At 54.5% G+C, this 26056-nt stretch overlaps 4 protein-coding genes across 6 annotated transcripts; 2 read left to right on the top strand and 2 right to left on the bottom strand.

The window, feature by feature from the left end:
* Positions 1–24: 24 nt before the first annotated feature.
* On the bottom strand, positions 25–6577 carry NELFE (negative elongation factor complex member E). Of its 2 annotated transcripts, none has more exons than XM_069487512.1 (11): positions 6410–6571; positions 5886–5968; positions 4156–4225; positions 3921–4066; positions 3412–3486; positions 3251–3288; positions 2752–3071; positions 2495–2639; positions 2277–2331; positions 1924–2026; positions 25–276 (listed from the first exon to the last, which is right to left on the bottom strand). In XM_069487512.1, the coding sequence occupies exons 2-11, from the start codon at positions 5958–5960 to the stop codon at positions 179–181; spliced, it is 1125 nt and encodes a 374-aa protein (XP_069343613.1). In that variant the 5' UTR covers positions 5961–5968; positions 6410–6571; the 3' UTR covers positions 25–178. The 2 variants fall into 2 exon arrangements, with proteins under 2 accessions (XP_069343613.1, XP_069343612.1); XM_069487511.1 differs by lacking the exon at positions 25–276 and adding an exon at positions 841–1095 and having other exon boundaries at positions 6410–6577.
* A 109-nt stretch (positions 6578–6686) lies between these two features.
* SKIC2 (SKI2 subunit of superkiller complex) lies at positions 6687–17710 on the top strand. 2 transcript variants are annotated; one of them, XM_069488464.1, is made up of 28 exons: positions 6687–6729; positions 6814–6917; positions 7809–7918; positions 8022–8139; positions 8235–8349; positions 8469–8543; positions 8766–8819; positions 8923–9113; positions 9277–9405; positions 9644–9789; positions 10140–10286; positions 10415–10499; positions 10684–10790; positions 11093–11239; positions 11317–11413; positions 11574–11786; positions 11901–12011; positions 13835–14065; positions 14454–14591; positions 14749–14886; positions 15325–15429; positions 15729–15876; positions 15970–16096; positions 16271–16481; positions 16624–16734; positions 16813–17031; positions 17218–17358; positions 17453–17710. In XM_069488464.1, exons 1-28 carry the CDS (start codon positions 6708–6710, stop codon positions 17651–17653), a joined length of 3741 nt encoding a protein of 1246 aa, XP_069344565.1. In that variant the 5' UTR covers positions 6687–6707; the 3' UTR covers positions 17654–17710. The 2 variants fall into 2 exon arrangements, with proteins under 2 accessions (XP_069344565.1, XP_069344566.1); XM_069488465.1 differs by lacking the exons at positions 6687–6729; positions 6814–6917; positions 7809–7918; positions 8022–8139; positions 8235–8349 and having other exon boundaries at positions 8483–8543; positions 8698–8819.
* Positions 17711–17772: 62 nt separating this feature from the next.
* On the bottom strand, positions 17773–20093 carry DXO (decapping exoribonuclease). The gene is made up of 7 exons (XM_069488466.1): positions 19868–20093; positions 19249–19610; positions 18842–19077; positions 18536–18755; positions 18301–18436; positions 18066–18160; positions 17773–17979 (listed from the first exon to the last, which is right to left on the bottom strand). The coding sequence occupies exons 2-7, from the start codon at positions 19602–19604 to the stop codon at positions 17829–17831; spliced, it is 1194 nt and encodes a 397-aa protein (XP_069344567.1). The 5' UTR covers positions 19605–19610; positions 19868–20093; the 3' UTR covers positions 17773–17828.
* A 243-nt stretch (positions 20094–20336) lies between these two features.
* Positions 20337–25630, top strand: STK19 (serine/threonine kinase 19). Its single transcript, XM_069488467.1, has 7 exons — positions 20337–20495; positions 20647–20783; positions 22901–22996; positions 23368–23507; positions 24263–24360; positions 24466–24613; positions 25197–25630. The coding sequence occupies exons 1-7, from the start codon at positions 20396–20398 to the stop codon at positions 25240–25242; spliced, it is 765 nt and encodes a 254-aa protein (XP_069344568.1). The 5' UTR covers positions 20337–20395; the 3' UTR covers positions 25243–25630.
* Positions 25631–26056: the final 426 nt, after the last annotated feature.

The following is a 26056-nucleotide window of genomic DNA, read 5'->3' on the forward strand; positions in this document are numbered from 1 at the left end:
GTGCACTGCCCATGTTGTTACAACTGAGATCAAATCTGACAGCCGTTTTTAAAGGCTTAACCCCAATCCCAAGTGCTGAAAAACCAGAGGCTGAGGGAAATGTGTGAGCTTCCACCTCAGTGTTTTACTGAGACCAGCATTGGGGGCATGTGAGGCACAAGGAATCCAGCTCCATTCCCTAGAAGCCATCCACAAGGTTTTCCTTGTAGATGTCATCACTGTAGACAATCTGGGTCCTCTTGTCCCGGTGGCAACCCTTAGGGCTGTTCTGGACAGCTAGGGAAGGAGGAGAGAGACAGGTAAGACCTAAAGGAGATCACTGATCAGACCCGAGGCCCAGAGCCTGACTACCTCACTCCTGGCCGCTGCCCCCTCGTGGCCAGAATGGCCTTTCTCCAGTTAGCCCCCTTGAACAGTGGCCACCAAACCATTGCCAAGGAGAGTGGAAGCTGTTATTGTGACACATGTGGACATTGTGATGAATGTTTTGCTCTTACAAAAACCCCAAATGTGATTGCTGAGACATGTGAATAACATTAACATGCTACTTTCAGTATGTCACAAATTAAAAATCAGAAACTCTCTGTGGCCCTTTGTTGATATGCTGGTCAATTCTGGTTCCCTCCCTTTGTCTGCAGGGCCACTCTTGCTCACTTCTTTTTGTCTGCAGGGCCCTTCTTTCTGCTTACTCTTTTCCCAGGAAACATCTATTTTCAGGTAAAATGGGTTATTCACACTAGGAAATGCTACTGCCCCGCAGAGCTCATGCAGGGCGTAGCTTTGACCCTCAGCACTGTCCCTTGAGTCTCTAGCTGTTTCTTCCTCTTCCTCTTCCCTTCCGCCACTGGACACTTCCCTTTCTTCACCCCATCCCAGGATTTCATCCCCACCACCCTGGGGCTAGAAAGAATCCCACCCACGCCAGTCCCCCTCTCTGTGATCTCTGTACCTCGACACTGCTGACCACTTCCTCCTTCTCAAAGCATGTGTCCTTTGGCTTCAGTGGCCCTGGCCCCTCTGGTGCTGCTCCCAGCCCTCTGTCCCCTCCTGCCTCCTTTGCTGCATCCTCAACGTCAGCCTGACATGTCAGGAGAGCTGGGGACATGTGGGGCATGAGGAGTATAGTCCTGCTTCCTAACATAGTCCCTAATACTCCTCAAGCCCAGTCCCGGGTCATTCTTTTCTCCAAAATCAGTCTCCCCTGATGATACTGCTTTGTAGGCCACCCGGTGACATAGATGACTTTTTAACCTATTTTTTTTTTTTTTTGAGACAGAGTCTCACTCTGCCCCCCGGGCTAGAGTGCCCTGGCATCAGCCTAGCTCACAGCAACCTCAAACTCCTGGGCTCAAGCTATCCTCCTGCCTCAGCCTCCCGGGTAGCTGGGACTATAGGCACGCGCCACCACGGCAGGCTAATTTTTTTCTATTTTTAGTTTGGCTAATTTCTTTCTATTTTTAGTAGGGACGAGGTCTCGCTCTTGCTCAGGCTGGTCTTGAACTCCTGAGCTCAAACGATCCTCCCGCCTCAGCCTCCCAGAGTGCTAGGATTATAGGCGTGAGCCACCACGCCCGGTCTAACCTATGTTTTCATTCCTCACCTCACACCTGAGTTTCAGATCCCTAATTTTAAATATGAAATCCACTCTACACCCTCTCAAAATCAGCAAGCCTCATGAGATGCTCATCTTCCTCACCAAACTTACGTCAGCTCCCACTTTCTTACCTGTTCTAGTCATTGCTTTGGGAGTTGTTTTCAATCCTTTTCTCTCCTTCTTCCTTTACCTCTAACTCTGCCTCCCATTTCCATAGCCTCCACACAAACTCTGACTTCTATCCCCTCCAGGGAATCCAGGCATGTGTTGGAGAACAAAAAGAAGGGGTGGGTTGTGGAAGAGAGAGTGGGAAAGAATCCAATTCTTACCGAGGGAGCCCCAGACAGATTTGCCAGTAGCGGCGTCCAGCATGGGCTGTTTGCGGGCTATGTTGACTTTGAGCTGCACAGACTCCACCTGGGTCCCGTTGAGCTGGAGCAGAAGAGGGGAAGAGGCAGAGAATGGGGGAGGAAAACATTACAGAAAACCTAAGAAGTTGTCCCAGGGGTTGCTATCCTGGGAGTAGACTGAATAGGGATCTGAGAATGGAAGTTTTTCTGTGTGAATAGGGAGAGACTTTCTCTGTCAAGAGGAACCAATTTCCTCCTGGCTCCCAGTATTTTAAGGAGCAAACATGAGGATGGCAGGAGGGATGGGAAAAACAGATCTGGGAAGTCCCAACCTCAGCAACAGCCTGATCTGCTGACTCCATCTTTTCATAGGTGACGAAGGCACAGCTGGGGTAAGAGAAAACAGGGTCAGTGGAGGACCTATGGACTCTTCTGGACCCAACCAAACTCAGTGCTCACACGTTGCTGCAGGCAGGGCAGCCTCCGCCCCCAGGTCCCACATCCCAGGGATCTCCCAGGACTTCTCATCCTGCCTCGTTGTCATCCTTACTTTCTGGGTGGGTCCATGGAGAGGTCAATGATGTTTCCAAATGGAGAGAAGGCCCCACGGAGGAGGGTGGGTGTCATGTCTTCCCCGTACACATAGAGAGTGTTCCCCTTCCGTGGGGCCCGGCGTTCAGGGAATGAGTCCGACCCTGTGGGATCAAGAATCACAGTGACAAGACACAGCCCATCTCACATTCCATTTAGTAGGACCCATCTAAACCCTAGCTGAGGTCATCTTCCCCTCCAGCCATGTTCACTCACTGCGGAAAGGGCCCTCTCGGTCTCGATCCCGCTCTCGGTCTCGATCCCTGTCCCGCTCCCGGTCTCGATCCCGATCCCTGTCCCGTTCTCGATCTCGGTCCCGGTCTCGATCCCGCTCCCGATCTCGGTCCCTGTCCCGGTTCCTCTCATGGCTGCGGTCCCGGCTGCGGCTTCGGGGAGGGGAGGTTGAGGAGCGGGCACCACCACGTTCTTCGTAGCCCCAGTCAAAGGTTCGAGGGGGGCCATCACCTGCCCCCGTGCCCTCTGCCTCTTCTCCATCTGGTCCTAGTTCTCGAAGCCGATCGCTGGAAGACACAAAGCTGGGGAGAAGCAGACAGTGAGGATCAAAGGAGGCTTACACCTCCTCCTCCCAGACCCCATGAAGACTCAACATGCCCTTGTCAGCCCAGCTCCTTCCACTCCAATGCCACACCTCCCAAGGACTTAGGCAATCAACCCCGCCGCCAAGTGGGCCCAGTCCTACTGCTAACCCTCTAACCTCTCATACAGAGATTTCCTCTGGGGACGTCTGGACGACTGAAAAAGAAACCAAGAACAGTTAAGATCATTCCTACTTGTTGACATGTGGTCCAAAATATGTGGGTCTCTCATCTTCCTCAATCCCCAGCCCCTCACGGACAGAGAGTTAGGAACCATTACCTCCTGTAGGTCATCATCAGCAGATATGCTCCTTTGGAACGGCTGGAAAGTGGGGACTGGTCCCTTCTCGGGGTCCTGGAGAGGTGGCAGGGACCTAACTCAGCATGGGAACAGGAAACGTTTCTCTTCCCTCACACTCTTCTTAGCTTTCTCTATTTTTTCTTTTAATTCTATGTACTTATCATATTTGACTATATGGTACTTTTTGTAAGTGACCTGACACATACGTATTTAGTTTACATAAATCTCTCCTGAATCTGATGAGTTTCAGCCCATTCAATCCCTTAGAGCAAAGCATTCCAAGAACTAGAATCTAATTTACAGAATGTGCACAATGGAGAAGAATTTAGGAGTCAGCCAGTTTTTTCATTTTACAGATAAGAAAACCGAAACTCAGAATGGTTACAGCAATTTGCATTTCTTTCCCCCTAAACCCAGGTCTATTCCAACCTGGGGGGATGCCCTCTCAAGTCAGGGGTCCCCTGAACAATCCTTCTGCTTGTGCTCACCTTTAACTTCCCCTCTAGGGTTCGAGAACGTTTGAAGCCTGAGTTCTTGGTCTCAGCCTTGATGGCACTGATGGCTCCTGACTTCACCAGCTGCTTTGCCTGCTCTGTCGCAGTGGCTGTGTCCACCACAGGCTGCTCTGACAGTGCTTGAGAGGCGGGGGAAGAGGCATTATGTTGGCTAGGTCAGCCCCAAGCAGCCCACTTCCAGTCCATCCCCGTTTTCCCTGTCACTCACAGCGTTTGACACCACCTTGGCTGGCTGTGCTGCTGCTACTTTGCTTCTTCAGAGCCAGCAATGCCTTTTTCTGGGAATGAGGGTGAGAAGAGAGGGGTCAGTGAGGACCAGCCCCATGGGTGCATCACTCCAGAGACATCTTTCTCGGTGTCCCCAGAGTGGTGCATTGAGGCAGCTTTGCCTTTCACATCTGGTCCCAGAGATCATGTACAATGCCAACAATACCTAATCTAGCCAAAGCATGGAATCCAGAGATTTCCAGAGTCTCACTCTTTTTTTTTTTTTTTTTTTTGAGACAGAGTCTCATTCTGTCACCCGGGCTAGAGTGCTGTGGCATCAGCCTAGCTCACAGCACCTCAACTCCTGGGCTCAGGTGATCCTCCAGCCTCGGCCTCCTGAGTAGCTGGGACTACAGGCACATGCTACCATGCCCAACTAATTTTTTCTATTTTTTGTAGAGACAGGGTCTCGGTCTTGCTCAGGCTGGTCTCAAACTCCTGAGCTCAAGTGATCCTCCCGCCTCGGCCTCCCCGAGTGCTGGGATTACAGGCATGAGCCACTGTGCCTGGCCTAGAGTCTCACATTTTTCAAGCTGAAGACAAATATTTCGATCACAGACTGGAGCTCCAGGATATAAACTGTAAGTTAAGTATAAGCCTCTGTGCCTTTCTTGGGGACTTCATTCATCCATATCCTGCATATTTAATGAGATCTAGTCATGATTTTGTAACAGGGATATTCAGAAGTCTAAGCGTGGCTCCTATCCTCAAGAAGCTTACAGTCTGAGAAATAAAATCAGTAGTGTGAATTGCCAAGAATGATTATAAGAGGTGCAGATTACTCACACCTGAAAACAAGTAAGAGTTTCTGATGCTTAATGGCTACTAAATTAGGCCCTGGGTAGAATCTGCACAACACAGAGGGAAGAGAGGTATTTTAGACAAAGAAAACAGGGTGGCAAAGATGCAGAGATAAGAAGGTCTTGGGAATGCATGTTTTGGCAGTAGTGAATAGTTCTATTTGACTAGACAGGGATGCCAAGCTAAGGTTTTGGGGCTTTGTTATACTGACAATAAGAAACCACTGTGGGTTTTGAGAAAGACAGGAAGCAGAGTTTAGTGTTTTCAATAGATTATTTTAGCAGGAATGAAGAAGTCGGTTCAAAAAAAAACTGAGGAACCTGATGACAGACCATTATAACAGCCTAGGTGAGTGTCAGTAAAGCCCTGCTCTGGGGAATACACAGCAAAGAATAAACAGGATAAGTTACTTAAAAGAAGAAACAAGAAGACTTGGCAAATATTTGGCTATACCAATAGTGGAGAAGCGGGAGATGAGATTTTGAGTTCCAACACATGGGAGAATTGAGTGTAGTCAGTCCTATGTGGAAGATCAAGAATATTTAGGAAGGTGACAGCTTCAATTTTGGGTATCTGAAGTTTATCAGTAAGACACTGGATGGAACTGGAAAAACCAAACTTGGGGGTCACCAGCTCTTAGGTGGTATTAAAAGTCACAGGAAAAAGAGACAACTCCATGGCAGACTACAAAGAAAAGAGAGAAGGCCCACACCAAGACCTGGGAAAGCCCGTCCCCTGAAGCTACACTATGAGGTGATACGTCTCCAGGTATGTGCCAGAAGAATCCCCCATCCCCTCACACTCACCCCAGGTGTTCTCAGAGTGCAGAGTCTGTGAAAGGTTGCACCATGTCCACACACACTCCCTCACCTTTTTCTTGAGTTTGTTGAATTTCTTCTGCAGAGCCTCCTCCTCCTCGCTCAGTCCGGGGGGTATCACCAACATGGTGGCTCCTGGTTCAGGGGCAGGGCCCAAGACATCTTTCTCCACTGTCACCACCCAGGGTTCACACGCTGTCCACACTGCACCCAACCCCACCCCTCCAGGCCTGCCTACTCCTGCTTTTGGCCTTTCCCTAGCCCTTGCCTAAACCAGGTTGCCATCCAAAGCTCCCACTCGTCGGGATCAACCAGCATTCCCTCTGGTCTCCAGGGATCACAGACACCAGCGCCTCGGGGTACCACGTGGCCCAGGGAGGGAAAAACACCCCCTCCGTCGCCAAGACGATGGCACCCGACCCCCTTACCCCCGCTAGGGTTAGTATGGCCAACCGCTGGGTTCGGACAGCAGAGGAGGCAGTAGAATCCGCGCAGCGTTCTCAGAGCAACGCAATGGGGAAGAAGAGAGAAGAGACTCGGAAAAAGGGGCGAAGGGTGAGGAGAAGAAGGCCTTACCTGAGGGGGGCGGCAACCAGACCCCCACGGTCTCGGGCGGCGCCCGCGCTGGCCGCCGATAGCGGTCTCAGAGCGATGACGTACAGGAGGCGGGGAACGCGGTAACCAAGGCGGCCCAAGGCGCACTTCCGCCCGACCTTCCACCGGGCCACATTAGCCCCTCCGCCGCGCCAGTCCACCCTCGCGGCGGGTACTATGCCGGAAGTCTCCTCCACTTCCGCCCGTTCCGGGGCGGGGCTTATTCGCCGCTGCTACTCGCTGCACTTCCGGGCTGCTAGGCAGCTGCGGTGCTTCCAGGATGATGGAGACTGAGCGACTCGGTGAGGGGAAGGGGGGTGGAACGCAGTAGTAGACAGGGAATGACCCTTGACCCCTGACCCCTGACCTCTGTCGTCTCCCCGTAGTGCTACCTCCCCCAGATCCCCTGGACCTGCCCCTTCGGGCCGTGGAGCTGGGATGCACAGGGCGCTGGGAGCTCCTGAACGTGCCTGGGGCTCCAGAGAGCACAGTGAGTGACTTTTAACCCTAATATTTGACCCGCATTTAGTCTAAACCTCCTCCACCCTCCTCACAGTAGGATCATCTAGCATGAACTTGCTTCCCGTGCCTGGATACCTGTCATCCAAGCCTGACTGGTGCTGGACAGATTCCAGCCCGGCAGACCTGCAGTGAGTCCGAGCTCATGTGAGGACAGAGCAGGGGATACCTTAGCTCTGAGAGCTGCTTTTTCAAGTGTGTCTTTTCAACTTGGAGCTCCCTTCTGTCTGCAAGCACCAGGGCACTTGGTGATTGAGATGCTAGGCTTTGAGCCCTGACTCTTTCTCCGTAGGTCTGAGACCTCTTTTTCTGAAATCAGTGATTCTCAAATTTCAGCGTGCTTCATGATTAGCAGGGGAGCTTTTTAAAAGTGCAACTTTCCAGGATCTTTGGAAAATGTTACTTCAGCCTGATTGTTCTAGTTTGTTTGGGACATCTGCCATTTTTGATCTAAACACAAATCCTGGCAGAGCATGGTGGCTCAGGCCTATGATCCCAGCACTTCAGGAGGCCTGAGATGGGGAGGATCTCCTGAGGCCAGGAGTTTGAGACCAGCCTGGGCAACATAACAAGACCCAGTCTCAACAAAAAAAAAAAAAAAAAAGAAAAGAAAAAGAAATTAGCCGGTTGTGGTGGCACTTGCATGTAGTCCTAGCTATCTGGGAGGCTGAGGTAGGAGGATTGCTTGAGCCCAAGTGTCTGAGGCTGCAGTGAGCTATGATCATGCCACTGCACTGCAGCCTGGGTGACAGAGGAAACCCTATCTCTGAAAAAACCAAATAAACACAAATCCCATCACCTCTTTTGTCTATATTTTACCATTTTTACTTACCTAATACCTCTCCTCTTGCCCTTATTTTAGCTTCCCCATGGCCTCCCTCCCTGTGCCCCAGATCTGCAGCAAGAAGCAGAGCAGTTGTTTCTGTCGTCCCCAGCCTGGCTGCCTCTGCATGGTGTGGAGCACTCAGCCCGGTGAGGAGTCTGGCTTTAGGGGCCTGGACTAGGGAGAGGGGTTATTGAAGGAGTTGGGACAGGGGGAGAAAAAAGACCCCAAATTTACTTCTTTTCTCTCCAGAAAATGGCAGAGGAAGACAGATCCCTGGTCTCTCCTGGCTGCCCTGGGGGCCCCTGTCCCATCTGACCTACAGGCCCAAAGACACCCAACCACAGGCCAGATACTGGGCTACAAGGAGGTAAGAGGTCAGAGGCCATGGGAAGCAGAGTTGGGAGAAGGTAAGGGGGTTAGAGGCAAGCTCAGTCTCACTGGGGCTGTGATCTGTTGCCTCAGGTCTTGCTGGAGAACACAAACCTCTCTGCCACGACTTCCTTGTCTCTTCGCCGGCCTCCAGGGCCGGTCTCCCAGTCCCTGTGGGGAAATCCAACACAGTACCCCTTCTGGCCAGGTGACTCTTGTGGAGATGGGACGGTAGGAGAGGGAGCGCTTAGTCTCCAGGGAAGGGTTTCCCACTCATCTTGTGTTACCCTCGTCCCATGAATGCCTGTCTGTCCACCCTTTCCCCAGGTGGGATGGACGAACCCACCATAACCGATCTGAGCACTCGGGAGGAGGCTGAGGAGGAGATAGACTTTGAGAAAGGTGAGGTGGGGCTCTGAGTCTGAGCACTTGCGTGCCTTTGAGCAAATTAGAAAAAGGTGTCTTTTCCGTAACATCCTTTACTGTCATCTGCTGGGAAAGTGTCACAGCAAACATCCCCGTCTACAGTGTCTGTGCTGTGAATGGTATCCTTTAGGTTTATGCGACTTACAGCTGGCACTCCAGTGTGCAGTGGCCCTGGTTCTCTCTCTCCCTGTCCTCCAGATCTTCTTACTGTTCCACCTGGTTTCAAGAAGGGCGTGGACTTTGCACCAAAAGGTTAGTTTTAGTCTTGTGATGGAAGCGTAGGAGAAATAGAACCCTTTTATGGATGGAGCAGAGAAGGAGGTGACGAGGTCGCCCATTTTGCCTTGCTCCTCAGATCACCCCACTCCAGCTCCCGGGTTGCTCAGCCTCAGCCGTCTGCTGGAGCCTCTAGATTTGAGTGGAGGTGATGAGGATGAGAGTGAGGCAGTGGGACAGCCAGCAGGTCCCAGAGGGGACACTGTTTCAGCCTCTCCCTGCCGTGTTCCCCTGGCCCGAGCAAGCAGCTTGGAGGACTTAGTGTTGAAGGTCAGTGGTTCTGACGGTGGAGGCAAGAGAGGAGAGACCTTGCCACAAGGGAGGGTGGGTTGGCTGTCTTGGGCCTGAGGGGAAGAAGGGACATCTTCGGGAGGAATGGTAATTGAGAACTCTCTGGCTGTATCTTTGTCACTCCTACCCCTGGCTTTTCCAGGAAGCCTCCACAGCTGTATCCACCCCAGAGCCCCCAAAACCTCCACCTCAGGAGCAGTGGGCCATTCCCGTGGATGTCACCTCCCCTGTGGATGATTTCTACCGCCTCATTCCCCAGCCAGCCTTCCAGGTACTGGGGCTAGTCCTCACTCGCTCCAGCACTCTTGCTGGCTCAGACCCTGGCGCAGCCTGCAGCCCGCCCCTGCCTTCTCTCTGCCACAGGCCGTGCGCCTCCCAGGCCAGTCTTGGTCCTCAGCACCAGCCTCGCCTCGCTCTGCTCTCCTCCGCTCTGGCCCGCGTGCCCTACGAGCAGGAGGCAGGAAGGCCCCCTCCTTTTTTCAGCCCCCATGTATTTCTCTCTCTGACAGTGGGCGTTTGAGCCAGATGTGTTTCAGAAACAGGCCATCCTGCACTTGGAGCGGCATGATTCTGTCTTTGTCGCAGCTCACACATCTGCGGGGAAGACAGTCGTGGCTGAATATGCCATTGCCCTGGCCCAGAAACACATGACTCGGTACAAGTTCCCTCCCCAGCCTCCCCTTCACCAGCGCCCTGTTTTCTCTACATCCTTCCGGCGTCTGCTCTCTCCCCCGCCTTGCCACCTCACCCTTTAGGTGAGAGGTTCAGGGGAGAGACTGAGAAGGAGCCTTGAGAGAAATGAGAGGCATGGTGGGACAGAGCTTAGAAGAATGACCTGGGTCAGTTCAGGAAGGGGTGGGGGACAGAATTTTCCCAGGGCCGCGTCGTGAAAGAGAATGTGAGGGCAGTTTGGGTGGAGAAGGGGAGCACCCGTGCTTCTGGGGCGTCCTTCTGCAAGCGCTCCGTGTGCGAGTGGAGGCGCTGACCACGAGTCCCTCTCCCCAGCACCATCTACACTTCGCCCATCAAGGCCCTCAGCAACCAGAAGTTCCGGGACTTCCGGAACACGTTCGGGGACGTGGGGCTGCTCACTGGGGACGTGCAGCTGCACCCGGAGGCCTCCTGCCTCATCATGACCACAGAGATCCTTCGGTGAGAGACGGGCACTCGGGACAGATGGACTTTCGGTTGGGAGGATGAAGCTGTTCCGGAGCGTGCTGGCGGAGGAGAGGTGGAGAGAGGAGGCGCGGGGGAGTCAGCCCTCGGCCTCTTCTCCCCAGCTCCATGCTGTACAGCGGCTCAGATGTCATCCGGGACCTGGAGTGGGTCATCTTTGATGAGGTTCACTACATCAACGATGCTGAGGTAAGGGGTAGGGGGTCCCCTAGGGGTCTCCTGTGGGACCAGTTGAGCAGCTCCGCTATTCCACACACCACGAGGACCTTACTGCCTTCTTTGCCCCCACGTGGAACCCTGTGTCCCTTCTCTAGGGGCAGAAGGGAAGCACCCTCTGTACTCTTGGTGACCTCTCTTCCCTCTTCGTGCCCAGCGTGGGGTCGTGTGGGAGGAGGTGCTCATCATGCTGCCTGACCACGTCTCCATCATCCTGCTGAGTGCCACCGTCCCCAACGCCCTCGAGTTTGCTGACTGGATTGGGTGAGACGTGTGTCCTGGGGTGCTGGGTGGAGGGCCTGTGGTGTTCCTTGGTTGGGACGGGGGTGAGGCTGCCACAGCAAGGACAGTGGTCAGGCCTTGGGGGTAGCGGGGAAAAGGGTTGGGACTGGGGACACGTCCCATCTGGGCAGCTGCAGGATATCGACATGGGATGGTGGGGGACAGCCTTCCAGTCTGGGTCTCAGAAAAAACTGAGTGCGGTCAGAGGGGGTGGGGAACGAGGTGGGCACGTGGGTTCCTTTCCACACTCCCACCCCTGGCCTGCTGCCCTCTCTTCCCTTCAGGCGACTGAAGCGTCGCCAGATCTACGTGATCAGCACCGTTGCCCGCCCCGTCCCCCTGGAGCACTATCTCTTCACAGGGAACAGCCCCAAGACCCAGGGGGAGCTCTTCCTGTTGCTGGACTCCCGAGGAGCCTTCCACACAAAAGGGTAAGCCTGGAGATGGGGGAGGGGGTCTAGGCTGGGCCCCCAGCTGGGTGTGACGGCCACCCCTCCCCGTGTGCCAGGTACTACGCAGCTGCGGAGGCCAAGAAGGAGAGGATGAGCAAACATGCCCAGACCTTTGGGGCCAAGCAGCCCACGCACCAGGGGGGGCCTGCACAGGTGAGAGCTGGGACCTGCCAACACCTGTTTCTCCCCCGTCTTTTCTTCCCTTGTCCCCTGGAGTTTTGAACTTGAGCTTTGAGCACTGCCCCACTTGACACTGCTTCACCTCCCATTGGTTCAGGCACTCAACCTCTGTCCCTTCCCCCTCCGTCCCCAGGACCGTGGAGTGTACCTGTCCCTCCTGGCTTCTCTCCGCACGCGTGCCCAGCTGCCTGTGGTGGTGTTCACCTTCTCCCGGGGCCGCTGTGATGAGCAGGCCTCGGGCCTCACTTCCCTTGACCTCACCACAAGTTCAGAGAAGAGTGAGATTCACCTCTTCCTGCAGCGCTGCCTTGCTCGCCTCCGTGGCTCTGACCGCCAGCTGCCCCAGGTGCGCCCGTGTGTGTGTGTGTGTGTGTGTGTGTGTGTACGTGCACGGACCTGGGAGGCTGGGGGGATAGGGTGTGCCAAGACCCCATCCCTGACCGTGGGCCTTCCCTTAAAGGTCCTGCACATGTCAGAGCTCCTGCACCGAGGCCTGGGTGTGCACCACAGTGGCATCCTGCCCATCCTCAAGGAGATCGTGGAGATGCTCTTCAGCCGCGGCCTGGTCAAGGTACACATAGTGGTGGGAGAGGGACTCCCCAGGGTACTTGTTGCCCCTTTAGGGGCTGCCCAGGGGGCAGAGGGGCAGAAGTTTAGGCAGGTCAGTGCAGTGGTTAAGAACCTGGGCTCTGGATCCAGACTACCTGGGTTTGAATCCCAGCATCACCATGTATTTGTGGTATGACCTTGGACAAATTACTTAACCTTCCTGAACTTTAGGTTTCCCAGCTTAAAATGGGGATGCATAAGTTAAGAACAGGTAGTTCTCAGAAGAGAAACCTAAAAAGCTAGTGAGCATATGAAAAGTCATCAATAATCAGAGAAATGCAAACTACTCATGACATACAACCTTACAGCTTTAGACTGGTAACATTTAGGAAGCTGGCTACTGCCAAGGTGTTTCCAGGGACACCGGGGACTATAGGATTCTAGGGATCCTTGTGCAGGTGTAGTCAGTTTGGAGCGCACCTGGCAGAGCAAGTATGACATACTCTTTGACCTTAAATTCCATTCCTGGGTATATACCACAAAGAAATTCTAACCCTGGTCCATGAGGGAACACTATGCTCTTCTTTGTTCGATATAATCTTTTTTATTTTTATTTTTTTTATTTTTTGAGACAAAGTCTCACTCTGTTGCCCGGGCTAGAGTGCCATGGCGTCAGCCTAGCTCACAGCAACCTCAAACTCCTGGGCTCAAGCAATCCTTCTGCCTCAGCCTCCTGAGTAGCTGGGACTACAGGCATGCACCACCATGCCCGGCTAATTTTTTCTCTATATTATTTTTAGCTGTCCAGATAATTTCTTTCTTTTTTTTTTTTTTTTTTTGAGACAGAGTCTCACTCTGTTGCCCGGGCTAGAGTGAGTGCCGTGGCGTCAGCCTAGCTCACAGCAACCTCAAACTCCTGGGCTCAAGCAATCCTTCTGCCTCAGCCTCCTGAGTAGCTGGGACTACAGGCATGTGCCACCATGCACGGCTAATTTTTTCTATATATATTTTTAGCTGTCCATATAATTTCTTTCTATTTTTAGTAGAGATGGGGTCTCGCTCTTGGTCAGGCAGGTCTCGAACTCCTGAGCTCAAACGATCCGCCCACCTCGGCCTCCCAGAGTGCTAGGATTACAGGCGTGAGCCACCGCGCCCGGCCCAGATAATTTCTTTCTATTTTTAGTAGAGATGGGGTCTCGCTCTTGCTCAGGCTGGTCTCGAACTCTTGAGCTCAAACGATCCACCCTCCTCGGCCTCCCAGAGTGCTAGGATTACAGGCGTGAGCCACCGAGCCCGGCCTGTTTAATATAATCTTGTCCATGGTGGCAGGGTGGTACCAGGGTGCCCTTCCCTGGGAGAGAGGGTAGGTAAATGTGGGAGAAGCACCCCACGGAGTATTCTGTGGTATTTGGAAGCAATGGGTTAGATATAACCACTGGATGGATGTTGTGACACCATGTGGAGAAAAAGAAAACAATCAGACACATGACTGTCTTTTATGTGAGTTATAGACTATAGGCACACAAAGCAAGACACGTTTTGCAAGAACACAGTCACAAAAAAAGGTGCTTACTAAATACAATAAATGATAAATACATTAAATTAAGATGGGAGTGGGATATGGGGATAAAAGGAAAGAACTAGATAGCTAAGTCAAATGAAGAAAATGATCGTACCTACCCTATAGATTTGCCTGGAGAGTTAAATGAGATCCCACAAGCAACAGCCTGGGACTGTGCCTTGTGCCTACCTAGCGCTGGCTACAAAGTAAGGTGGGTTTGGCCAAGGCCAGGGGTGTATGTGTCTAGTCCCTTTGCTGATCCCCTCTCTCCCGCTCTGTCCCAGGTCTTGTTTGCCACGGAGACCTTCGCCATGGGTGTAAACATGCCCGCCCGTACCGTGGTGTTTGACTCCATGCGCAAGCACGATGGCTCTACCTTCCGGGACCTGCTCCCCGGGGAGTATGTGCAGATGGCAGGCCGGGCGGGGCGCAGGGGCCTGGACCCCACAGGCACCGTCATCCTGCTCTGCAAGGGCCGCGTGCCTGAGATGGCAGACCTGCACCGCATGATGATGGTGAGCGGACAGCGTGAGGCCCGCCAGGCAGGGCTCCAGCTCCGGGACCTGCTGGGTTCTCTCTTCCAGCCCTCTTTCTCTCTCCTCTGACTTTTTAATATTGCTTGGGAGAAACCAAGGGAGGAGTGAGCAAATCTAAGCATGAGATTGGAGTCCATCGCCTCTAATTTTTTCCCCTGTGAATACAGTACTAGATGGGGCCTTGGAGAGTCTATTTATCTTGGTTTGCTCCCTTATGTTACAGAGGAGGTGAGCAAGTGGTTTGTCGAAAGCCCCATGGTTACAGAGCTAGAGCCAGGACTAGATCTGATGAGGGTAGACCCAGTTGACCAGATGACTGCCTGGAGGGCCCACCCCAGTCTCACGGGCTTCTCTGACCTGGCTCCAGGGGAAGCCGTCCCAGCTGCAGTCCCAGTTCCGCCTCACATACACTATGATCCTCAACCTGCTACGGGTGGATGCTCTCAGGGTGGAGGACATGATGAAGAGGAGCTTCTCTGAGTTTCCATCCCGCAAGGACAGCAAGGTGAGGATGTTGGGGTGACCACTATATAAGAGCAGGAGATTGGATGAAGCCAGGCTGGGAAGAGGTGGGCATCTGGAGGCCAGTGTGGTGAAGGTGGGGCGTGTGGCATACGGGCCTGGAGACTCCCTTTCACACCTTTTCCCCCACCTCCGCTCAGGCCCATGAACAAGCTCTGGCTGAACTGACCAAGAGGCTGGGGGCCTTGGAGGAGCCTGACGTGACTGGCCAACTGGCCGACCTGCCTGAGTATTACAGCTGGGGGGAGGAATTGACAGAGACCCGGCACATGATCCAGGTGAGCAAGTGTGAATGTTGGGGCTGGGCGTGGTGGCTCACGCCTGTAATCCTAGTGCTCTGGGAGGCCAAGGTGGGAGGATGGCTTGAGGTCAGGAGTTCAAGACCAGCCTGAGGAAGAGTGAGACGGCATCTCTACTAAAAATAGAAAACCTAGCTGGGTGTGGTGGCATGTGCCTGTAGTCCCAGCTACTCGGGAGGCTGAGGTAGGAGGATTGGTTGAGCCCAGGAGTGTGAGGTTGCTGTGAGCTGGGCTGATGGATGCCATGGCACTCTAGCCTGGGCAATGGAGCAAGATTCTGTCTCAAATTTTAAAAAAGTGTGAATGTTGGGGAGATGATGGGGGAAGGGAGGAAGAGCACGTGTCACTCTGGGTGCTCCTGAAATTAGCCTGGGTGTCTGTCCCCATGATACCTCCTCCTATATCCCTGTTCTTCAGAGACGCATCGTAGAGTCTGTGAATGGGCTGAAATCTCTCTCAGTGGGAAGAGTGGTGGTGGTGAAGAATCAGGAGCATCACAGCACTCTGGGTGTGATCCTGCAGGTGAGGGAGTTTGGACCCCAGAGGGTGGGAGAGAGCAAGCCCTCTCACCATCTCCCCACTTGGCTAGGGGCAGGTTGCAGTCACCATGGGGCTCCCTCTTTTCTCTCTTGCCCTCCTTTCACCCCTTCCCATCACCAGCACTTCATGCTCACCACCTTCCCCTCCCCTCGAGATGTCTGCTATGATTGTGACTTGAGCTCTGCAAGGTCTTCCTGATCCCTGCCCGAGGGTGAGGTCTGGTCTCTGCCTTTAATGTCTACTCCTCATATCCCCTTTCCTGGCCTCCCTGACTCCCCCAGGTCTCCTCAAACTCCATCAGCAGAGTATTCACAACCCTGGTCTTGTGTGATAAGCCCGCGTCTCAGGACCCACAGGATGGGGGGCCAGCCACTCCAGATGTCCCCCACCCAGATGACCTCGTGGGATTCAAGCTGTTCCTGCCTGAAGGTGAGAGTGAGGCCGATGCCCGGCTTTTGACGGTGGTGTAAGCAGGATGCCTGGGTCTGTGGCAAGCTTTGACCTGCTCTCCCCTTTTCGCAGGGCCCTGTGACCACACTGTGACCAAGCTCCAGCCAGGAGACGTGGCTGCCATCACCACCAAGGTGCTCCGGGTGAATGGAGAGAAGATCTTGGAGGACTTCAGCAAGAGGCAGCAGCCGAAATTCAAGTCAGAGATGCTGGGAGGGGCATGTAGTATGGGGTAGCGGGTGGGGGGTCTCCCCCAGGCTGAGGGAGACCATGAAGTGGGGGGCTGTCTGAAAGGGTCTCCCGCACCCTGAGGGGGTACTTCTATGGGAGAGAAGCCTCTTATTCGAGAGATCAAGACCTGCTGCCTCTTCAGGAAGGATCCTCCCCTCGCAGCTGTGACCACTGCTGTCCAGGAACTGCTGCGCCTGGCCCAGGCCTACCCAGCAGGACCCCCCACCCTCGATCCTGTCAACGACCTGCAGCTCAAGGATGTGTCAGTCGTGGAGGGTGGGCTCCGGGCTCGGAAGCTAGAGGAGCTGATCCGGGGGGCTCAGTGTGTGTACAGCCCCCGTTTTCCTGCCCAGGTAGGGCCCTGGATGCCAGCTCCCAAGCTGGGAGGAAGGGCTTTTCCTCTCTGGTCTCTGTAGATTGCTGCCCCCAGCTCAGCCCTTGTCCTCAGTGCACCCCTGCTGAGGCACAAGGAGGCCGATGGGTGGCTCTGTGCAGTACCTGAAGCTGCGGGAGCGAATGCGGATACAGAAGGAGATGGAGCGGCTGCGATTCCTACTGTCGGATCAGTCGCTGCTGCTGCTCCCCGAGTACCACCAGCGAGTGGAGGTGGGAGGAGCAGGAGTGGGGGCTGGGGGCTAGGGTGGAAGACAGCAGGCTCCCCAACACCTACCCATTCTCTGGCAGGTGCTCCGAACCCTGGGTTATGTGGATGAGGCGGGTACCGTGAAGCTGGCAGGGCGGGTGGCTTGTGCCATGAGCAGCCATGAGCTGCTCCTTACTGAGCTCATGTTTGACAACGCACTGAGCGCCCTGCGGCCTGAGGAGATCGCAGCCCTGCTCTCCGGGCTGGTCTGCCAGAGCCCTGGGGACCCTGGGGATCAGCTCCCGAGCACCCTCAAGCAGGTAGAGGACACCACCCCTCTCTCCCTGCCTGGGCTGTTGCGTTCCCAACCCCCTCCCCCAGGTATTCCCCAGGTGACCCCTTCCAGCCCTGTAAGTGCCTCAAGGGTGAGAATGGCCTCTTCCTTGATCTGGGCCTCCCCTGTCTTAGAGCAGGAAGGCAGGCATTAACTTCTTCCCCTTCTGCAGGGAGTAGAACGTGTCCAGGCTGTGGCCAAGCGCATTGGTGAGGTCCAGGTGGCCTGTGGCCTGAACCAGACAGTGGAGGAATTTGTTGGGGAGCTGAATTTTGGGCTGGTTGAGGTTGTGTACGAGTGGGCCCGGGGCATGGTGAGTACCTAGGGTTTGGGGTTTTTACAGACAGCTGTCTGGGGAGAGGCTGCCCAGGCAGGGCATGTCAGTCCTCACCCTGCTCTCTCCACAGCCCTTCTCTGAGTTGGCAGGGCTCTCGGGAACCCCCGAAGGCCTGGTGGTCCGCTGCATCCAGCGCCTGGCTGAGATGTGCCGCTCGCTTCGGGGGGCAGCCCGCCTGGTAGGAGAGCCTGTGCTGGGTGCCAAGATGGAGACAGCAGCTACCCTGCTACGGCGCGACATCGTCTTTGCAGCCAGCCTCTACACCCAGTGAGTGGGCCCTGTGTAAAAATGTGATAATAAAACAGCAGACCACCATGTGTGCTTGACGTATAGGATGTGGGTGACTCAGCTAAGAAGACACAGCAAGAAAACAACTTACAAATATACCTTTATTGTTAAAAATACCTGTATTATTATTTAGAGACTGGACCAGCCCCTCTAAAGCATCAGTACTTGGGGGAGGGAGTCTTAGGGGGTGACAGGAGGTCCTGGGTCATGGCTTCCACGTACCACATGGGCAGGAAGGCATAGGGTGCATCTCGATGTACAGACACAGTGACTGGGCCACGAGGCTCCCAGGAGAAGAGGTGGACAAGCCTGGGGGAGCAGATTGAGGCGTGGATTGAGGGTTGGAGGCTGAGCTCCTGCGACCCAGAGGACAGGGACAGAGCTGAACGCCTCACCTGGGGTCATCCTGGACAACTGTGCTCTGGGCAAAGCTAAGGAAGGCGGCACAGAAGTTCATGCACACAGAGGGATTCCAGCCATCACGGTCATTCTGGAGTGGGCAGAGGAGAAGAGAGATGGCAGTGAGGGTGGGGGTGGGAGAAGGGGAAGGCAGACCGCAGCCCTAGATGCTGGACCCATGGTTTTGGGGCGTGAGGGATGCAGGTGGGAGCTGTGATATCACTGTCTTACCCTGACATATTCAAACATCTGCATGGTAGGAAAGGTCTTGAGGGAACAGACGAAACCCTCTGGGTTACGGAAGCCAGCAACAACACTCGGGACCCCTGGGAGGAAGGACTGAGCCCACCATTTCAGAAGCTTGTGTCTGTGAGGAAAAGCAAGGGGGTCAGGGAACCCCTCCTCCCCAAGTCCCTTTCTTAGCCATCGATTCTAGGCTCTTGCCCTGCCCACCCCTGTCCTGAACCTGTAGAAGCTCTTCCATTGGCCAGGGCTGTGCATCTCCTTGGAGGTCTTGAGCTCCACATAGCAGGTGGGGGGCTGTGTAGATGGGGCCTGGGGGTCTGTGCAGTCTACCTCCCCTGAGAAGAGCAGAGGATGGCTTCCCAGGCGGCTGCGTAGCACAGAGCAGAAGGCCACGTTGGTGTTAACCTCCCCAGAGGGGTCTGGAGAGCCTCCAGGTTTGTCTGCACAAGGAGAGAAGCAGCAGCAGGGCTGGGGGCTCTCAGTCTCTGGGAGGGGAAGGGGGCCAGTGAGTGGGAGCAACTCTCACCTGCACACATGTACTGCTCAAACTTGTAACCCATGTACATAAGCTCCCGGAGGAGCGGTGGCCGAGCAAGCCTCTGAGCCCGAGCAGCCGGCGTCTCTACCTCACTCAGGTACAGTGTCCCCTGGAACCGGGAGGCTGCCAGCTGCCAGCCCTCCTGCCGCTCATATGGTGTTGTCAGCAATTTTGTCAGGTGCCCCCGCCATGTCACTACAGCTCCTGCCAGCCAGCCTGGACCCCTGAGAGGGAGGAAATCAGAGGCTAAAGATCTGACACAAGCATTAGTCAGACGTTCCCCCGAAGAACAGCCTAAGTTCATTTGAAGGACTGATTCTCACCCCAGCTTTGGCTCTTAATTTTAGAGGGTAGGTGCAGGTCTCCACAACTGCTGTGTGCTATGCTTCGCTCACCCCTCCAGCTGGCCTCGGTGTTCCAGGAGCCAACGTAGCAGGTGGTCCAGCCCTTCTCGGACGTCCTCGTCCCGGGGCTGGTATCGATCAGGGTATCCGTCTCTGAGGTCAAAGTCCGGGCCTGGACCGTGGGTGGGGGGTGGGCTATAGTAGCGCAGGGCTCGGGCATCTCCATGGTACTGGCGTTGCGCATCCAGGGAGAAGCAGCCCAGTTCTGAAGGGCGCCGGTAGAAAGGAAAAGGCCCAGAGTAGAGGGCGGGGTCTGTGGGCAGTGAGGGCGGTAGACGAGGCAGTTTGTTCCGAGATTCAGCTACCTCTATCTTCCCAGCTCCTCTCTTGGTCCCTCTGGGCTCCATGAGGTCCTGAGAGGAGGTGGGGGGAGTTTCCATTTTACAGAGGAGGCCTGGAGAAGGGTGACTCTGAGCCAGGACTGAGCGAGCCTCCTAATCGCCAGGCTCCGGCCTTGAAACACGCAGGCCCCCAGGCCCTCAAACACAACCACGGCCAAGCGCTCGCTCCTCTCACCTCTTTCCGTGCCCTATGCCTCCTCCCCCACCCCATCCTCCAAATGCAGCGAGCTTAGCAAGGAAGTTTGGGCTCAGATCGAGGATCTGGTTACCTCAAATGCCCCGCGACCTCGACGTCCGCCTCCGCAGGGCTATGACGTCACGGCAGGCACTTCAGAGCCCAAGGGGGACGCAAAGGTGGCTTTTCTGCTTTCGATGATGCAATCATTCGGCGACACTGGCGGGCAAACCCCACCGCGGCAGGGGCGGGGGCGGTGCGATCTTTACGCGGGGAGGTGGATCCCAACTAAGCCACCGCCGCGCGTCCGCACCGCCCACGTGTCCCCGGAAGTGAGTGGCGTCCGAAGGAGCCAATCAGCGGCAGGCGTGGGGCCGCGACCGGGCGAGGTGTAGCCGGTATCCGCATTGGCACCGCCCCTCCCGGCAAGGGCCTGAGAGCTGCTCAGCTGTCGCTTGTTTCGTCATCACGTCGTGGTTCTTACACTGAGTCACATAGTCTAGTATACAGGGAGGGACGCCCGCAGGCGTCCGTACGTTACTGCCCTGCGCCGGAAGGCCGTATTTTCACGTTCTCTTCCCTCACCCTCTGCCCCTTCCCCGGTACCACAGAATCCCGGGGTATGAGCCGGAAGAGGCATCGCCTGGTTCCGGAGACCTTTGGACTGAAGAGGCGGCGGGAGAGAGGGCCCGTAGAATCGGAGCCTCTGGGGGGCGAGTCAGGTAACCATGGCAACCCGAGGCGGGGCTAAGGGCCCCAGGTGGGCGGGGCTTTGCCTTGGGTGGTCACGTCTGTGGCAAGAACGGCGCCCCCGCAGCTGGCCGGCTCCCGGCCCCAGTGCCCTCCTCTCGGTGACCCGGTCTCTCTGCCCAGGGTCGGCGCGCGCGGCAGTCTCGGAGCTAGTGCAGCTGTTCCCGCGAGGCCTCTTTGAGGATGCGCTGCCGCCCATTGTGCTGAGGAGCCAGGTGTACAGCCTGGTGCCTGACCGGACGGTGGCCGACCGGCAGCTGGTGAGGGGCGTCAGTGCGACCGCTAGATATCCCGTCCCTGCTTCGCAGGCACTCCCGGAGTCCCCTGTCACTCAGTCACTCAGGCGGCGCCCAGCCGTTCAGCCAGCGTTAGGCCTTTCTGGGGCGGGCACTGGACCAGGCGCTGTGGTGCCACAGAGAATGCTACAGACTCTGTTCAGAGTCCCTCAGGCAGTAGAGGGCATGCCAGATCATGGAGGTGGAAGAACAGAGCTTTGGGGGAAACTGAGTCATGGGGGGTGGTTCGAGCACACCGCTGTGGGAATGCAGGCAGCCTTCAGATCACGACAGGCTTTATACGTCAAGGTTTCCGTCTTACACCGCAGGCGATGAGCTGGTACAGAATGTTAAACAGGAGAGGGAATGGAGGCAGTGGATGAGGCAGGGAGATCAATTAGGAAGATATTGCAGCTGAGAACTAGGGAAGGCCTAAATTAAGATAGTGCAGTAGGGAGCGAGGGATGAGTCGGGGATGTGGAGAGTGAGGAAGAGGGAGGAGTTCAGGATAATTCTCAGGTTTTCTAGTTGACAGACTGGGTGGTTGGTGGAGTTAGGAGCACATTGAGTTAATGGGGGATGGATGATATGTTTAATTTTGTACGAGTTTAGTTGATGGTGCTTGTGGAGCATCCAAAGGCAAACATAATAGACAGTTGGACATGAGGGTTGGGGAGAATTCTGGGCCAGTGATACAGAATTGCAAGTCACCAGGCATGGTGGCTCATGCCTGTAATCCCAGCACTGTGGGAGGCCAAAGCAGGAGGATCATTTGAGTCCAGGAGTTTGAGAGCAGCCTGGACAACATAGCGAGACCCCTGTCTCTACAAAAAATTTTAAAAAATTAGCGAGGTGTGGTGGCACATCTGTTGTCCTAGCTACTGGGGAGGCCAAGGTGGGAAGATTCCTTGAATTCAAGAGTTGGAGGCTGCAGCGAGCTCATCGCTGAATGATTTGCTTCATAGAAAGCAGAAAAACCAGCTTTGCATTTCTCTTGGGCTCTGATGTGCCTGCCATGATGTCATTGCCCTGGGGAGGTGGGGGGGGACTTTGGGGTAACCAGATCCTTGATCTGAGTGCTCACTTCCTTGCACCACCCCGTACGACGGAGCGAGATTCTGTCTCTAAAAAAAGAAAGAAATGCAAATCATAGGGGTGAGTAGCCAGTGGTTCAGTATGTGGATGTGGGTGAGATCCAGTAGGAAGAGTGAGGAGAGGAGTGGCTTTGTAGCTTTCTTGGCATGTTTTCCGTTTCCCTTCTGCTTTTGGGTTTATTTTACTTCATTTTCCCCATCAATTTTCTTTTCTTTTCTTATTTGAGACAGAGTCTCACTCTGTTGCCTGGGCTAGAGTGCTGTGGCATCAGCCTAGCACACAGCAACCTCAAACTCCTGGGCTCAAAGGATCCTCCTGCCTCAGCCTCCCGAGTAGCTGGGACTACAGGCATGCGCCACCATGCCCGGCTAATTTTTAGTAGAGGTGAGGTCTTGCGCTTGCTCAGGCTGGTCTTGAACTCCTGGGCTCAAGTGATCCTCCCGCCTCGGTCTTCCAGAGTGCTAGGATTACACGCGTGAGCCACCTCGCCCAGCGTTAGCCTGGTAATTTCTATTATCTTGTGAGCTGTTTAATGCTTAAATAATTTTTAACTATTTTATCCAGAATTTTAATTTTCAACAGATGAGTTGGTTCTTGCTGTATTCCTATAAACAGAAGTCCCGGTTTATTTTTATTTGTTTTAAACATTTTATCCCATACTCCTCCTCACCTTCCTCCACCCCAAATCTAGAGTGTTGATTCCGTGAAGCCAGGGCCCGTGACTTAATCACTATTTTATTTTAGTGCCTGGCATATGACTGGTCACAGAAAATCATGTTGATTATTTGATAGACAGCTGATAAAGCAGGTATATGCGAGGGTGGGTAACTAGTTGGAAAAGGCTACTTGTTGATGCACCTGATTATCTTCCCATAAGGTTTTTCTTTTACTAAGAAAAAAATGCCCCAATACTGGCAAACAAAATTTTCCTGCCCAAAAGTCCCCAGAGTATAGCAGAGCATCTTACCCCGACACCCTTCTTTTCATTCCCATCTCTGTGGAGACAGAAGGAGCTTCAAGAGCAGGGGGAGATCAGAATTATCCAGCTGGGCTTCGACTCGGATGCCCACGGAATTATCTTCACTGAGGACTACAGGACCAGAGTAGGTGTGACTGTGTGTATGTCATGGGTGGCGGGGCGGGGCAGGGAAATGGGGAACAGAAATAAAAACAAAGAAACAATTTCTCGACCCCACATCCCATGGAGCGCGCACAGGGCTCTGGTAAGTGGCAATGTGACGGGGAGCGGGGGAAGGAGGAGGAGAAGGAAGGGCACGAGGGGGGCAGGACCCGAGCAAGATGGAAGACAGCTGTCCTGGGGATGGAGCTCGGTGGAGGGGGAGGGTGGGGCCAGCCCATGTCCTGGGGATGGAGCTCAGTGGAGGGGGAGGGTGGGGCCAGCCCATGTCCTGGGGATGGAGCTCAGTGGAGGGGGAGGGTGGGGCCAGCCCATGTCTCTCATCTCTGCTTCCAGGTCCTCAAGGCCTGTGATGGCCGACCGTATGCCGGGGCAGTGCAGAAGTTTCTGACTTTGGTGCTTCCAGCCTGCAGGGACCTTAGTTTCCAGCAGGACCAGATGACACAGTCCTTTGGCTTCAGGGACTCAGAGATCACGTGAGACTTGTGGAACCAACAGAGTCAGGCATCTGGCCCTTCCCTGCCTCCTCCCAGTTCCGTCTAGCCTTTTCCTTTTCCTTCTGGTGGACCTGCTAAAAAAGTCTGACTGTTCCTTTTAATAAAAATGACCTAAAGTTTGTGCTCCTCCCCATAAGAGGGGAGGCCTGTCTTACCTGAGGCCTTGGAAAGCGCCCTGGACTAGAATTCAGGAGATCCTGGTGGCTTATCAAACGCACATAGGGGCCTGGCAGGGACGATCAAAGCCCGATGGTGATGATACTGGGACTAAGAGGACGGAGACTGGTAGGAGATGGTATGCCCCTAAACATTCACATTGAAAGAAATGAAACAGACAGACCAAAGTACTGATCTCATGTGGGGAAACAGATACTTTGGGTGAGATGGTGGGGGCCAGGGCGAGGCATGCCTAGGCCGTGGCAGGAGCACAGAGGACACCGATGTCTCTCCTCAGTCCAAGACTGGGTATGTGAGAGGAGGGCTTCTGAGAGGAGAAGCTGTTTGAACGGGCAAGTAGTAACAGGAAAAGAAAGCGTGGCGGGAGGGCAGTGCAGGCGGGGACTGGAACAAACAGGAGGCACCAAGAAGTGCCCGAGGTTGGGGCTTTGTTATTCAGGGCCTCCTGTGTGGTTGCCCATGTTTCTGAAAACGTAGCGTCCAGACATTAACAGATGGGAGGAGAGATGGTTCTCAGAGCCCAGGCCTCATCTCGCCTGGCTTCCCACTGCCCTCAGGCATCTGGTGAATGCCGGCATATTCAACGTCCGAGATGCTGGGAGCTGGTGGCTAGCTGTGCCTGGAGCTGGGAGATTCATCAAGTACTTTGTTAAAGGTACCTGTCCGCAGCCTGCAGCCCTTCAAGAACCCCTTTTGGTGGCTCCTCAGTTCTTTAGTCCTTATTCAGCTTTCCCCTCTCCTGTGCCTCCCTCTCCTCCAGGGCGCCAGGCTGTCCTCGGCATGGTCCGCAAGGCCAAGTACCGGGAGCTACTTCTATCTGAGCTCCTGGGCCGGCGGGCACCTGCCGCAGTGCGTCTTGGTCTTGCCTACCATGTGCACGACCTCATTGGGGCCCAGCTGGTGGACCGGTGAGTCTTGCCCCCCACCTCTGGTAGGTGACAAAGCAGTGACCCAACGTTAGGTTTCCTCCCAGCTCATGCTTAATTCACTAGTGAAGCCCTGTTCTTCTGTCATTCTTTTCTGGAACACAGGAATTCCCCTTGCTAAGTTTTTGGGGGTTTTTTTGTTGGGGTTTTTTTTTTTTTTTTTTTTTTTTTTTTGACAAAGTCTCACTCTGTTGCCCAGGCTAGAGTGCCGTGGTGTCAGCCTAGCTCACAGCAATCTCAAACTCTTGGGCTCAAGTGATCCTCTTGCTTCAGCCTCCCGAGTAGCTGGGACTATGTGCATGCACCACCATGCCCGGCTAATTTTTCTATGTATATTTTTAGTTGTCCAGATAATTTCTTTCTATTTTTAGTAGAGACGGGGTCTCCCTCTTGCTCAGGCTGGTCTCAAACTCCTGAGCTCAAACGATCCACCCTCCTCGGCTTCCCAGAGTGCTAGGATTACAGGCGTGAGCCACTGCGCCCGGCCGCCCCTTGCTAAGTTTTGAGTTCTCCTTACACCATGGGCCTAGGTGTCTGGCACCAGCCTTGTCTTTCTCCTATACAGCATCTCTACCACTTCTGGAACCCTCCTCCGCCTGCCAGAGACGTGAGGATTCTGCTCATCATCACACAGCTCCCCACAGTGGGCCGAGAGGGGCCCTGGGGTGCTTTGGTGGCTGAGACACCATCACCTTGGGAAGACTCGGGAGCCAGATGAGTGTCGGGCTCTTGTCCACGCAAAGGGTCAGATGTGACTGCTGCTGTTTGCCTGGGCTCTGAGCCACTGGTGGGTTTGGGCCGTGCTCCTCCGCCCTTCCGTGGAAGTGGAGCCAGAAACGGTGCCAAGGCCGTGGCTGCTGCCTTTCGTGTAGAAAGGGGCTGCTGTGCCTCTGTCCTGAGATAGGACGGTGGGATTTCTGGGGAGGCTGGTGAAGGAGGACAGGGTTCTTTTCCCTCCATGTTGTGTTGAAATTGCCAAATAAAGCACTTCTGCCCGTGGTATTTTCTGGATGTCCTTTGGTTACTGTGATGTGTGTGTTTGAGCGCCTTGTTTGGGGGTAAAGGTAAAGCCAAACCTAGGCCTGAGCTTTGCCCCACTGTTCAGACAGGAAAAGGGTTAACTCTGACGTTCAGACCAGTTCTCCTTGTGGGTGGTGAGAGAGCACCTATCTCCAAAACCACAGAATGTCGTTTAGGGCCTACAAAAAGCAAAAGCCTAATATATAATACAGTTCAGTTTGTGTTGGGGTAAAAACAAGAGACAAGTGTCTTGGAAGCCCATCCGTGTTTTGTTAGGACCTTTAAATATCCTATATGTCCGGGCCATGTCGGGCCCTTGTACACCCACGTATGCAGGAGCTCGCACGCATACGTACGCCTGCATACTTTGATCAGGGGAGGTGTCCAGGCACTGGGATGAGAGGG

This window comes from Eulemur rufifrons, chromosome 15 (genome assembly GCF_041146395.1).
Source record: "Eulemur rufifrons isolate Redbay chromosome 15, OSU_ERuf_1, whole genome shotgun sequence".
Lineage (NCBI taxonomy): Eukaryota > Metazoa > Chordata > Mammalia > Primates > Lemuridae > Eulemur > Eulemur rufifrons.